Source organism: Echinops telfairi, unplaced genomic scaffold (assembly GCF_000313985.2).
Source record: "Echinops telfairi isolate 266 unplaced genomic scaffold, ASM31398v2 ScPeMD7_7458;HRSCAF=8496, whole genome shotgun sequence".
NCBI lineage: Eukaryota > Metazoa > Chordata > Mammalia > Afrosoricida > Tenrecidae > Echinops > Echinops telfairi.
This window is the reverse complement of record NW_022111358.1, coordinates 23,381,361-23,394,384: the sequence shown is the minus strand read 5'-3', so window position 1 is coordinate 23,394,384 and position 13,024 is coordinate 23,381,361. Positions and strand designations below refer to the sequence as shown.

The following is a 13,024-nucleotide window of genomic DNA, read 5'->3' as shown; positions in this document are numbered from 1 at the left end:
CGGGGCGTGGCGGAGCCCTCAGGTCCCCCAGCTGGCTCTGAGATGGGCAGCTCCCCTGAAAGTTCTCCTCTGACCCCATCCCCCAGCCCGCGGGCCCTCCTGCCTGCCTCTCCCCCATCTCTGAACCGGCCTCTGGGCGCTGCCTAGGTGTCCTTCCCTCCACCTGACAGGGGCTGGCTCAAGGTCACTGCGGTAATTCCATACCCGCCTGCCAGGACTGCCGCTGCCACCGCCTTATCTATCAGCTGCTGGGCTTCTGTTTCACCCTTTTATTTCTGGGCGTATTGTGTTCAATAAACCCTTCGCTGTAACACCGCTGGCCGCGCTCCCAGCTACTCCCTCCCCGAGTTCCTTCCTTCCCTTTCCCCCCTCCCTCGGCGCTACGGTCTCGCCCTGCCTCCTCGTCTTCCCTACCGCGTCCTTCAGGGGAAGGAGTGGGAGTGGGAGGCACACCTCCCTCCCGGGCTTCCTGACCTCCCCCTCCCCCAGCTCTGGCAGCGGTGGGTCCAGAAGATTCCCGGTGTCCACCTTATGGGAGAAAAGGCGGGAGGGTGGGGCTGCTGGATCGGCCTGGAGGTCCCTCCCACTGGCTTGGGCCAGGCGGGAGGGTCCGGGCTGCTGGGCCGGCGGGTCGCTGGAGGAGTCAGGATGCATGACTGGTTGGGCTGGTCTCCCCAGCCAGCCCTGGGAGAGGTGTGTTGGGGCGGGCTGAGCGCACTGCCAGCCTCCAGGTGGGGAGGTAAAGGCAGGTCTGAGTCACCAGTGACGAGGAGGAGGCCCGGAGTTACACTAGTGGTGGCTAGGCTTCATCCCCACAGAAGGCCTGACAAGGAGACCGAAGCGGAAGGTAGGCACGGCTTCGGCCAGGCGCTGTCCACTCACCCTATTGCCCATGAGTGCCAAGCCTCCTGGTGGTGCTTCACCTAGCACCTGGGCCCCAGCAAAACCGGCCAAGGCCTGTCCTGCGGGGCCAGCCACTTCAGAGAGGGCCAGCACTGGTTCCTTTAAGCTGCCAGGTTGGCCAGCAGGGGAAGAGGGAGAGTGGAGGTAGGGGGGGATGCCGAGAGATTGGGTGGGGCCAGGCAGCCTCCTAGGCCTGAGTCCTGCCTTCATGGGCCAGTTGGGCACCATGAGGCCCACAGAGGGCAGAGCCAAGAGGTGCCCAGGGAGGTCATGGGTGAAGTGGATACTGCAGATTGTGTGCGTTTGAGTATGCATGAGGGTGTTAGGAGATGTGTGTGATTGTGTGTTGGTGTATGAATACGAGTTTGAGTTGGCTACAAATGTGCATGAATGTGTGCATTTACATTGTGTGTTGGCGTGTGAGTATGTGAGTGTATGTGTGAGCTGGTGTATGAATTTGTTTGAGTTGGTAGGTATATAAGTGTGTTTACATGTGTGTTAATGTGTGATGTGAACGTATGTATGAATTGGTATACAAATTTGCATTTGAGTTGGTACATAAATGTGTGTTTACATGTGTCTGGGTATGAATGTATGAATATGTATGTGTGTGTGAGAGAGAGCTGGTTATGTGTGTGTGAATGTCAGTTGGTACTTGGTACGTAACGTGCTTGTGTGTGGATGTGTGGAGGTGTGAATATGTGTGAGTTGATATATAAATGTGTCTAAATGTGTTTACGTGTATTTGTGCATCAATGTGTAAGTGTGTGTGCGAGCGGTGGTTTATGAATGTGTGTTTATAAAAGTGTGAGGGTTGGTATATGAATGTGTTTGTATATGAGTGTATGAGTGTTTGAAATGGTATATGTGAATGTTTTTGCGTGTGAAAGTGTGTATACACTGGTGAATTCATGAGTATGTGTGTGTGTTGGTGTAGTGATGTGTGTGTAAGAGTGCACGTGCATGTGTGTGGGAGGGCCATTCCAGTTTTGTTTGTTGGGGGGATGTCCTTCAGAGAACCTATTCTCTGCCCTGGACCTGGGTCCCCTTTCTCAGACAGCTTGGTCTGGAGACGGTGGGGCTGGATGGGGACTGGCTTGATGCCTCCCACAGGGGGACATCAGAGGTCTGCCATGTGCCCAGGCTGGCTCTGCCCTTGGGGACCTTGAATTCTGGCTGAGAAGGCGGGACTGAGCCAGTGAGACAAGAAGACTAATTACAAAACAGAGTGACACTGACAATAAGTATTGGATTAGTCTTCTGGAGACCTAGGTGTTAGTCCGGCTCAGCCACCCACACACCATGACTGTGGGCAGGTCATGTCCCTCTCTGGCCTCCTGTATGGTAGGGTGGCTAGAAAATCTCTTGGAGAGTGAGCCTTCCCCAAATGCTCCCTCGTCTCTTGCCTGTGGCCTAACTCCTAGTGACCCCCAGGACTTCTTTCCCTCCCTCGCCTCTGACTGGCTCCTTATCCTCCCCCTCAGCCAGCACCTCCTCTGGGGAGTCTCCCTGATTTCCTGTGCTTGTGCATGCATGTGTGTGTGTGTGTGTGTCTACTCCTGGGTTACTCTGCTCTGTGATTGTCTGTCACCCTGTCGGCTGGACTGGGTGGGCCGGGGCCTGTGTTCTGGACCTGGCTCAGAGAAGGGACCCAGCAAACAGGTGTTGAATGAAATAACCCAAATTCACAATCCACCAGAAGGGTGCAAGGTTGGGAAGCTGGAAGGGTAGCCCTTAAAGCGAGATCCCGGAGGAGCTACAAGTGTCCAAACAGATACAAGGCCAGTGGGTGTCCCTGGGGTCACCTTCATGTCCTTGACAAGGGCACAGACTCTGCCCCCACCTGCTGTGTGACTGGGAGAGTCCTGTAATACTCCCCGGAGCCTCCTTTTCTCTGTGTGTGCAGGGATGGTAAGAGTGGCATCCTAAGGAGACATCGTTGGGCCTGATGAAGCCAGCAGGTGAGTGGCCTTCGAGGCGGGTGTCACTGCCCCTGAGTCACAGACCCTTTCTTCCTCAGACCCATGTGGAACCCCAGGACACTGCCGCTCTGCTGAGCGCACGGTGGCTTCTCCTCCGAGACGGTGACCTCTCGACGGTGGCCCTCGGCCCTCCACCTCAGGCTGGGGCGGGGGTCGCCCATCTCCAAGTCCCCAGCCATGACCACCTCAGCGCTGCGGCGCCAGGTGAAGAACATCGTGCACAACTACTCGGAGGCGGAGATCAAGGTGCGAGAGGCCACCAGCAATGACCCGTGGGGCCCGCCCAGCTCGCTCATGTCGGAGATCGCGGACCTGACCTTTAACACGGTGGCCTTCGCCGAGGTCATGGGCATGCTGTGGCGGCGGCTCAATGACAGCGGCAAGAACTGGCGCCACGTGTACAAGGCGCTGACGCTGCTGGACTACCTGCTCAAGACGGGCTCCGAGCGCGTGGCCCACCAATGCCGCGAGAACCTCTACACCGTCCAGACGCTCAAGGACTTCCAGTACATCGACCGCGACGGCAAGGACCAGGGCGTCAACGTCCGCGAGAAGGTCAAGCAGGTCATGACGCTGCTCAAGGACGAGGAGCGCCTGCGCCAGGAGCGCAGCCACGCCCTCAAGACCAAGGAGCGCATGGCACTGGAGGGCGTGAGCATGGGCAGCGGGCAGCTGGGCTTCAGCCGCTCCCGAGGGTCCCCGTCCTCCTACAACTGTGAGTGGGCCATCCGGAAGGGGCGGCGGTGGGGGCGGGGGCAGGGCCAGGGGTGGGCGGCTGAGGTCCATTCGTGGCTGGCCAGCCAGGACTTAGTAAGGTGAAGCGGGCTCTGCTCACAGTGCCACGCCCTCCACGCAGTAGGTGCCCAATGCACTTGCCGAAGCATGACATTTGCCCCGGTGGGGGGCTGGGATGGTGGGAGAAGTGATCTTCTGAGTTCTCTGGGGGTGGTTGGTGTGAATGGAATGAGGGAGCCCTGGCCCACACACCCCTCCATTCCCGGCCCCACCCACCTCCACCACACCACACCACACACTCAGGGCGCTGCTCTGGACACACGTAACATAGTGGGGTGGGGCGGAGCAGCTGTGCCAGAAATCCAGGCCAGGTCTGTTGGGTCACTTTGCCAGGTAGGGGGAGGGCTTCGGGACAGTTCTGGCCTCCCCTTCCCCCAGGGTGGGGGCTGCTGGGTCTGAGGAATACTCCAGAACGGCCCACCCTCTCATACAGCCCCCACACTTTGCTGAGGGCTTGAAGGGCCATGGCCTTGTTTGACCCAGACCCCCCTTGGCCTGAAGCAGGAAGGGGCCTGGATGTATATCCTACTGCAGGACCCGGGGGCAGGCGGCCCTCTGATCTGTCTGCAAGGAGGGGCTGCCGTCTGTACCACTGGGTCGGGCAGAAACCTGACAGATGTTGAGCGGGTGGCCTGGCCCCCTAGAGATCTCCGCGGCCTCCCCCATTCCTCTTCAGTTCCATGCTCTGGGCCTCAGCGTCTGGGTAGGCTGCGGTGGGGTGCCCCAGGGGAGTGGGAGCCCGTGGGTACCAGTGTGGTCACCGAGCCCCTGACGCATTGCAGCCTCCTCCTCCTCCCCTCGCTACGCCTCCGACCTGGAGCACGCCCGGCCCCAGACGACGGGAGAAGAGCAGTTGCAGCTGCAGCTGGCCCTGGCCATGAGCCGAGAGGAGGCCGAGAAGGTGAGGTCCCCTCCTGGGGCAGCCCTGTGGCCACCGCAGCTGGGTCAGGGCCAGAGGCAACGCCTGGACTCCTAGGCTTCCCCGCTCTTAAGGGCAGCCAGCACAGGACCTGGTGGTGACCTTGGTGGCCACTGCCTCACTGCTTCAAGCCTGGGCTGCAGGCACCTGGGGTTGCTGCCACCTGAGTGTGGGGCGGGTGGGTGTGCTGACAAAGGCACCAGAGGAAGGCAGGGGGCCATGCAGACACCCCCTGATGAGGAGGTAGGGACAGTCCTGTGCCTTCTGTACCATTCGCTTTATGAATCTGTGCAGACCGGGCAGGTAGCAGAAAAGGCGCAACCCCACTGATGTTGACTGAAAGCGCAGCTCAGACGCAGGCGGGAAGGTCATACCCATGCTGGTGTCTGCGGGGGAGCAGTCCACATGGGCATTTCTGTCTCTCTACCCACCTACCCCTCCCTTAACTGGGGCTGCACTACACTGCCCACCTGGCCCAGGGGTGGGAGCAATGGGCCAAGCTCACCCTCTCTTCCTCCCTCGCAGCCGGTCCCCCCAGTCTCCCATAGGGACGAGGACCTGCAGCTGCAGCTGGCTCTGCGCCTGAGCCAGCAGGAGCACGCGAAGGTAGTAGCCCAGCCACCTGTGTTGGTGCTGGTGGAGGTGCTACCCAAGGCCCTTGCCAGGCTCCTCTCGCTTCACCTGGTGGCGTCACCTGGTGGTCCTTGCTGTCTGTCTGGGCACCTGGTTCTGACCTCACGCTACCTCCCCCTCTGCACTTCCCTCTGGATTCCAGCCTCGGTGCTCAGGCCCTCTGGGGTTCAGGCGGACCGCTCAGGCTCTCCTTGGCTCTCTTCCACAGGAAGTGAGGTCCTGGAGGGGAGATGACTCCCCCAGGGCCAATGGGGCAGGGGCTGCAGCACCGAGGCGGCGGAACCGAGAGCCACAGAGAGAAGAGAGAAAGGAGGAGAAGCTGAAGGCCAGCCAGGTAGGACAGGGGGGGCCTGGGTGCGCAGGCTGAATAGGTCCTGGAAGATTGAGGTAATATTTGTTCTAAGTGTAGAGCAGGGCTCGGTATAGCGTTGGCAGTATAAGGCGGGCAGAGGGGTATCAGGAGCGGTATCAGGCTGGTAAGTGGCTGATGGCAAAGTGAGATGCTGGTCTTAATGCAAGATCTGCAGGCTTGCTGCTGTTTGCTTACTTGATGCCTGGGCCGAGCCACTGCTCTGGCCTGTTTCCTCCTCCATACAATGGGCATGACTGGGATTCTGTGATGCTGTGGGTCTAGAGGGGGGCTCAGGTACCTGGTACTGAAAACATCAGGCTCATATTACATCGTTTCTGGGAGGGAGGCGTGGAAACTGCTAGGAGCAAAGCCACCTCCCAAAGCTGTCCGTGCGACCTGGGGGAATTTCAGCTCCTCTCGGGCCAGTCTTCACGGTGACCCAGTTTCTCCTGGGCACTGACCTAGGGAGGGGAGCTTGTCATGAAATCGATCTCCTCCCTCACTGACCCCTTCTGGCAGGAGAGCTTAGGAAGGGGGTCAGGCAGGGCTGGGGGCTCCTCCAGCTTGCTTCCTTCCCTGGGGATGACTTCAGCCACAAAGTGCTTCCTCTGGACCTCAGCTCACTCTTCCTGGCTACGACTGCAGGCACAAATAGCTTCCTTCCTGAGCCTCGGTTGACTCATCTATAAAATGGGCACAATACCTACCTGCCCTACTGACCTCACAAGGCTGTTGTGAGAACCAGGCAGTAAATGGAGGAGGAACTGGTTTATAAAATGTAAAGTGTGGGGTCGGTCCTTAACAGATGTTTGTGAAACAAATAGGAGACTAGGTTGGACTTAGGTTGATAGGTCAAGGCTGGTCCTCCTTCCGGGCTCCACCCATGTCTGAGCCATGCTGCCTCTTCCCCCACAGTCCTCCATCCTGGACTTGGCTGACGTCTTCGCACCTACCTTGGCCCCACCTTCCACACACTGCTCTGCTGACCCATGGGACATCCCAGGTGGGCATGGAGGGCTGCAAGGAGCTCCCAGGCTGGCCCCAAAGCACCCATTCCTTACAAGCCACGTGCTCGCGCCAGCTGAGGGCCACTGGGCAAGTCCCTCACTGCACTGCCCTGAGCCTCAGTTCACCTTCTTTTGTGATGCAGGGTCGTAGTGACAGCTGGGGGCCAGCTCATAGGGAAATTCACCATGCCCTCTTGTTGCCGCCTCCTCCCTGGCTTCCCTTACGGGGAGGTGGTCTGAGAGGTCTCAAACTGGGTCCCCAGGCTCCTGGGACAACTTGCTAAATGTGGACTCCAGTGGGCTGGATGACTGAGTCTGCATCCCATCTGTGAAGTGGGTCCCCCAGACACCCGTTGGGCTGGCTACCTGGGAAGGGCCTGGGGAGAGGGGTACGGCTGGGTACCCGGTCACATCTCTGCCCTTTCCATTTCAGGTCTCAGGCCAAGCACAGATCCCGGCGGCTCTTCTTGGGGTCCCTCTGCAGACCCCTGGTCTCCGGTCCCCTCAGGAAATCACTTGTCTCGAAGCCAGCCCTGGGACTTGCCCCCTACGCTCTCCTCCTCTGAGCCCTGGGGCCGGACCCCAGTGCTGCCTGCTGGAGCCCCCACCACAGACCCTTGGGCACTGAACTCCCCCCACCACAAACTCCCCAGCACTGGCACTGACCCTTGGGGAGCCCCTGTGGAGACTTCTAACACACCTGGTAAGCAAAGGGCCCGGGCAACTGGGTGAAGGGCCAGGGGACGTCTGGGTGCTCCTCCCTGCAATGCCAACATGCCTGTAGCTCCTGCCTGCGCTGAGAAGAAAATGACTTCCCTAGCAAGGGGTCAGACGGTACCTACATTTCTTGCCATCTCTCTTCGCCGCCCAGCTCTAGGTGGTACCTCAACCTTTGACCCATTTGCCAATCCTCCACAATCCAAATCCACAGAGGTCAAGGAGAGGCTGGGGGGCACCCAGGTCCTGCCCTTGGGGAAGCCCAGCAGCCCAGTGGGTAAGCAGGGGGTAGGGAATGGGGGAGCCCACGCTGAGCTGGCCCCTGCCCTTTGCCTTGCACCCCCCTGGCCAGTCCCTCCCCCCACCGGTGGGCTCTGCCATTGCCATTCCAGAACTGGACTTGTTTGGAGAGCCTATGCCCACCATCCCCAGTTCCAAGCAAAATGGCACAAAGGAGCCAGATGCCTTTGACCTGGACGGGCTGGGGGACGTGCTGACACTGCCCAGCATGGAGGTCCGAGCCTGCCGGACTCCTGAGTCCTTCCTGGGCCCCTCGGCCTCTTCCTTGGTCAACCTTGACTCATTAGTCAAGACACCTCAGGCTGCAAAGACTCGAAACCCATTCCTGACAGGTAGGATACCCCCTTCCAGAGCCCCGTCCCTGGTGGGCGAATCTCCCTCTCCCCCATCTCTAAGTCCCCCATTTGCCATCTTCCTCGCCCCGCCCCATTTAAGGCTATGCCTCGCACCCGCTCCAGTCCCCCATCCACTCTCTTCCCGCAGGTCTCAGTGCTCCATCCCCCACCAACCCCTTCGGCGCGGGTGAGCCAGGAAGGCCCACCCTGAACCAGATGCGCGCCGGGTCGCCGGCCCTGGGCCTGGCGGTGGGCGGGCCCGTCGGGGCACCCCTGGGCTCCATGAGCTACAGCGCCTCCCTGCCCCTCCCGCTCAGCAGCGTGCCGGCCGGCGTGGCCCTGCCCGCCTCGGTCAGCGTCTTCCCGCAGGCCGGCGCCTTCCCGCCGCAGCCAGTGAGCCAGCCGCAGCCGCTGCTGCCCACGTCGGGCTCCACGGGGCCGCCGAACGCGCCCCCGCAGGCGGGGACCAACCCCTTCCTCTGAGCGCCTCCCCGCCCCCAAGTCGGCCGGCGCAGGCGCGCGAGGCCCCGGTGGTCGCGGCAGGGCCCCGCCCCGTCCGCCCCCCGCAGAGCTCCGCCCCTCTGGCAAGGGGCGGGGCGAGGCTGCCACCTGGGATCGGAACCTGGCGGCGAGGGCCCACTGTGCCTCGGCCCTGATGCCGTCTCTCGGCGCCGTGATTGTGCATCTTGAACACTGACGGAGGCTCCGGCAGATCCCTTGCAATTCCTGGAACCCGAGCCAGGCGGCTTCCCTTGGGGCCGAAACCACGGCCTGGTAATAAAGACTGGAACCCACGCCCTCAGCTCTAGAAAAGTGGACTTTGTGTGTGTGGTGGGGAGGGGTCTCAGCTGCCGGGGCTGGGCCAATGTGTCATCACTGGCTGCAGTGGAAACGACTCAGCAATATGGGCCCCCCAAGTGCTCCCATTTTCTTATAGACTCGACACCCTCCACCTGCCCCCACGCCACCCCACACATACTTCGGCTTGGCATAATTTCTTCCGGGTCATTTCCTTCCCTTACAATGTCCACTGGGGCTCCCGGGACCACTTACAGCAAAGAACCGTCGCCAATGTTGACTGTGCATTGGTTATGGGCTAAACACTTGTGGCAGATTATTATTTCCTCTCATCCTTGCAAAAGCCCCCCGGGGTGGACAGTCTCTTATTCCTGCCGGGGGCTACAGAATTTGGGATGCTTGCTGCAAAATGAAAAGATGGGGTTCCGTGCTTATGGTGCATATGAATCTCAAGTTGGCGTAGGCAGAGTATAAAATCCACACACGGTCGGGGACTGACTGTGACTCTTCAGGCCCCTCACCCATGCAGCTGGGTTAACCGATGTGCTCTAAATCACAGCGCTGGCCAAGAGGCCTTGGGACTCAGACAGCCTGGCTCCACAGCCCAGAGCTCCCAGGCTGGGCTCTGGTTTGACTTCAGCAAATATTGACTGACTACTGTGGACAAAGGGCTGGGCCAGCCTGGGAGCAATCCAAGAACTGCTTAGCCCAAGTCCTATGGGAGCTCCCAGAGCAACCAGACAGCAAGCCAGGCGCATGTGACATAACTGCAGCACCAGCCAGGTGAGGGCTGGGGGAGGGGGTAATGGGGACCCATCGGCTTTGTTTCACTGAGGCACCTTACATTCAGCTCCACTCCCGTTCACCAAGGCTGTTAAGAAACGCCTCCCTTAGGGAGGCTGGCCCTTCCTGGCCTTTCTGTGGGACCTGGGATCCAAGGGTGAGGGGCCTGGTTGCTCATGCTGAGGGCCACCACCACGTCCAGTCTTTTTCTACTTACTGATCCCCAGCCATGGGACCATTGGACATTGGTGTGTCCTTACTGCTTGGGGGAAGGGGAGAGGGATCCACAGGCCTCCTGCTGTCAACCCCTACCCGCTTCTGGGATGGTGGCAGCAAACAGGTCTTCCAAAGAACAGATACACACAAGGGGGGCCCGGGTGAGGTGGGGGGATGAGACCTTTAGGAACACAATGTGTCTCCTTGAGGTGAGGGGGTCCAAGTAGGATGTTGGCACCTACACTGAGTCTGATCAACAGGGTTTGAAACTCTGCCCCGTGTTTTGATCTTAATAACGACTTAGTAATAAGTGCTTATGTTCTGACCTTGAGTAAACGACTTAAGCTCTCCCTGTCTGTGCCTCCATTTCCTTACTTGTCAATGGGAACAAGCATTTCCTTCCTCCTGAGGTTGTTAAATGAGTCTTCCTGGACCAGTGTCTCCTCGCTGGCCCCAGGCCCACCCTCTTCTGAGATGGACCGGGAGGAATGAACCCAACTGCAATGCCCGCCTTCCTGGCTTTGCCAGGCAACCCCAGGGTCCTGCCCCCCTCCTAGCCTCTGCCAAACCCGTGGGTTTTGTCTTTCTGGGTCCCCGGCTCACTCTTTGTTCCTCTCCACATGGGCCCTCCTCCTCCTCTAAACTGGCTCTCTGGGGGACACCGCTTCACCCAGGACCTCCTGTTTTGCCTTCCACAGAGCCGAGCTTGCTCTGCCATAGCTACTTGAAGACCATCTTCCTTCTGTACAAATCCCTTCCATTCACGGGGCTGCCACACCACCTCCTTCGTCAAATACTTCAGTCCCAGAGCAGTCTTCTCACCCAGGTCTTGCCTCAATCCCAAGTGACTCCATTTTTCTAAGAGGATGATCCTACCTCCCCTTGACCTAAGCTACCCTCACCCACGGTCTACACTTGAGAGCTTGGTCAACATCCGAAATTCCTCCACATGCAAACAGGCTTCCTGGTCTCTGATCCTAACCTTATTCCATTCAGCGGGAGCAGGCTCCCGAGAAGCACCCATCAGGCCCTCTGGCTTGCTGATCCTGCCACCCCAACCTCACCATGATTTCAGGGACTGCCCAGGGTGAATGATCTTCCCCTGACATTTTTTGTCAGAATCCTTCCCATCGACAGTACCCGATGGAGCCCCATTCATCTTGAAAGTATCTTTGCGTCTTCTCCCTCGCACCAAGCTCCCACCCCATCTCTGGATCTCTCCCTTTCTCCCCTTCACCCTTCAGTCCAGTCCAACCCAGATCCCCTTTTCAGCCTGACCTCACCATCAGAGTGTTTCCTCACAGCTTTTCACTACCGCCAGGGGTCACAGTCTCAGAATCCCTCAGGGGCAGTTCTACCCTGACCTGTAGGGTCACTGAGAGTCACTATCGACTCAACGGCTGTGGGTTCGGTTGTGGTATCCATGGCTCCCATGTTGCCACAGCCCCACGGAACGTTTTCTGTCCCATCGCCGTTGGCTTCTCGGGAGTCTTTGGCCCGGTGGACAAGCCCTCTCCCCTTCATCTCTGGGACACCCCCTCTCCTGGTTGTCCTTTCACCACTCGGCCATTCGTTCTCCGCCTTTGATGGATTCACCTGGAATTCCTCAAGCCTGAGCCCTCCACTGTCTCCCTAGACCATCTCGACCATGCCCACACTGTCTCCGTATTGACGGCCCCTGCGTCCTCCCTCCCGTCAGCCTCTCCTCTACCATCCAAAGCCTTATCATCCCCATGGGAATGTTTCCAAATCTCCTCAAACCAGTATGTTCACAACTGACTCTATGAACCCCACCTCCCACCCCGAAATCTGGGCCTCTCACTGTCCCTCTCCTCATAAATGCCTCACCATCCTGTCTTACGCGCCCTCCTCCCACCCTCTAAAAATTACCCTTGGCGTTTTTTTTCCTCTTCCTCACCCTCAATCCTGACACGGTTTCCTCCTCACTGGACCGCAGTCCTTCCTATTTTATCTCCACTCTCTAGCCCCAAGCCCCCAAGAGGCGCAGGCCTTCACGGGCTTCCTGCCTGCTCTGTCTCCTGCCTTGCCCTGTCCAAGCCTTTCTCCGCCAAGGAGACAGGAGGCCTGTTCAGCAATGCGGATCGATCCAGTCACTCCACTGCCTGAAACACGTCAACAGCTTCCTTCTGCTGTCATCAAGAACCCGCACTGCTTCCCACAGCTGATAAGGCCCTCCAAGGCTAAGGTGACCAGATGTCCCGCTTTTGGCAGGACAGTCCCAATTTTTAACAATTTTTCCAGCATTCCGTGGCGTTTTAAAAAGTCCTGATTTTTGGAAAGAATGCACGACAAGCCAGGGTATACAGTTTTTGGCTGCCATGTGGCTATTTCGCCAGGATATGAGTTTTATCAATGGTGTCTTGCTTTACCAATGTTAAAATCTGGTCATCTTATCAAGGCCTGCCCACAGCCCTCGCCCCACCGCTGGCCTCATTTCCTTCCTGCCTTCCTTAGTTCTTTTCCAACCCTCCCACCTTCTGCCTCCTCAGCCTAGACTCAGGGCCTTCTCCTTCCCTTGCACTTCCCCCAGCCCCTCTCCAAGTTGCCTCCTTTCGTTCTTCTCTGGCCACTCAAATGTGACTTTCTCAAAGAGCGCCCCCCACCCTCGGCCCCTTTGTAATACTTACTCATGACCCTTCTCGGAAGAGATGGCTCACATCGACCAGTCTGAGTGCGAGATGAGCCTCCCTCTCCAGTCCGTGAGCAACAACACGAGGGCCAGGACCTTGTGTCCCTGTGCCTAGCAGAATCAGGCAAACCCAAGCCCACTGTCATAGAGTTGCTTCCGACTCACAGCGACCCTATAGGACCCGGTAGGAGTTTTTGAGACTGTATTCGTCTATGGGGGTCGGAAGCCTCATCTTTCTCCCGTGGAACCGCTGGTGGTCTCGAAGCACTGAGCCTGTGGATCACAGCCCACCTCGAGTAAGCACTGTGGCACCAGGCTCGGTCAGTAACTGGCAGTCACTTAGTAAATACTGGCCAAGTGTGCAACATACCCCGAAGCCAAACCAACCTCCCCAAACAGAGCCTGTTATTGCCAAGGTCATTCTAACGCTTGGCGAGGCCGGCCGTGTGTTCCAAAGCACAACTGCGCCATAGCTTGACTTGGCTGCTCTCTTTCTGCAAGCAGTTGGTCTGGACTTTTGTGGTGCCACTGGGTGTGGGGTGGGGTGGGGGAGTGAACCGCCAACCTCGAGGTTAGCAATGGAGCACCCAGGCCGCCTAGAGCCCTTCTGTGAGCCACACAGCAGGACCTCCGC

At 58.7% G+C, this 13,024-nt stretch overlaps 1 protein-coding gene across 3 annotated transcripts in view; it reads left to right on the top strand.

Moving 5' to 3' along the window:
• The window catches only part of EPN3 (epsin 3), a 9,172-nt gene extending 746 nt beyond the window's left edge, over positions 1-8,426 (top strand). Inside the window, exons 1-10 of one of the 3 annotated variants that reach the window (XM_045299879.1) lie at positions 613-847; positions 2,924-3,600; positions 4,463-4,581; positions 5,125-5,205; positions 5,441-5,566; positions 6,500-6,587; positions 7,025-7,294; positions 7,463-7,585; positions 7,701-7,940; positions 8,092-8,426. In XM_045299879.1, coding sequence (XP_045155814.1) covers positions 3,063-3,600; positions 4,463-4,581; positions 5,125-5,205; positions 5,441-5,566; positions 6,500-6,587; positions 7,025-7,294; positions 7,463-7,585; positions 7,701-7,940; positions 8,092-8,426 — 1,920 coding nt within the window. In that variant the 5' untranslated portion in view covers positions 613-847; positions 2,924-3,062. Of the gene's footprint in view, positions 1-612; positions 848-2,923; positions 3,601-4,462; positions 4,582-5,124; positions 5,206-5,440; positions 5,567-6,499; positions 6,588-7,024; positions 7,295-7,462; positions 7,586-7,700; positions 7,941-8,091 lie in introns of those variants that run through there. The other 2 variants (XM_045299878.1, XM_045299880.1) reach the window with 2 other exon arrangements.
• Positions 8,427-13,024: the final 4,598 nt, after the last annotated feature.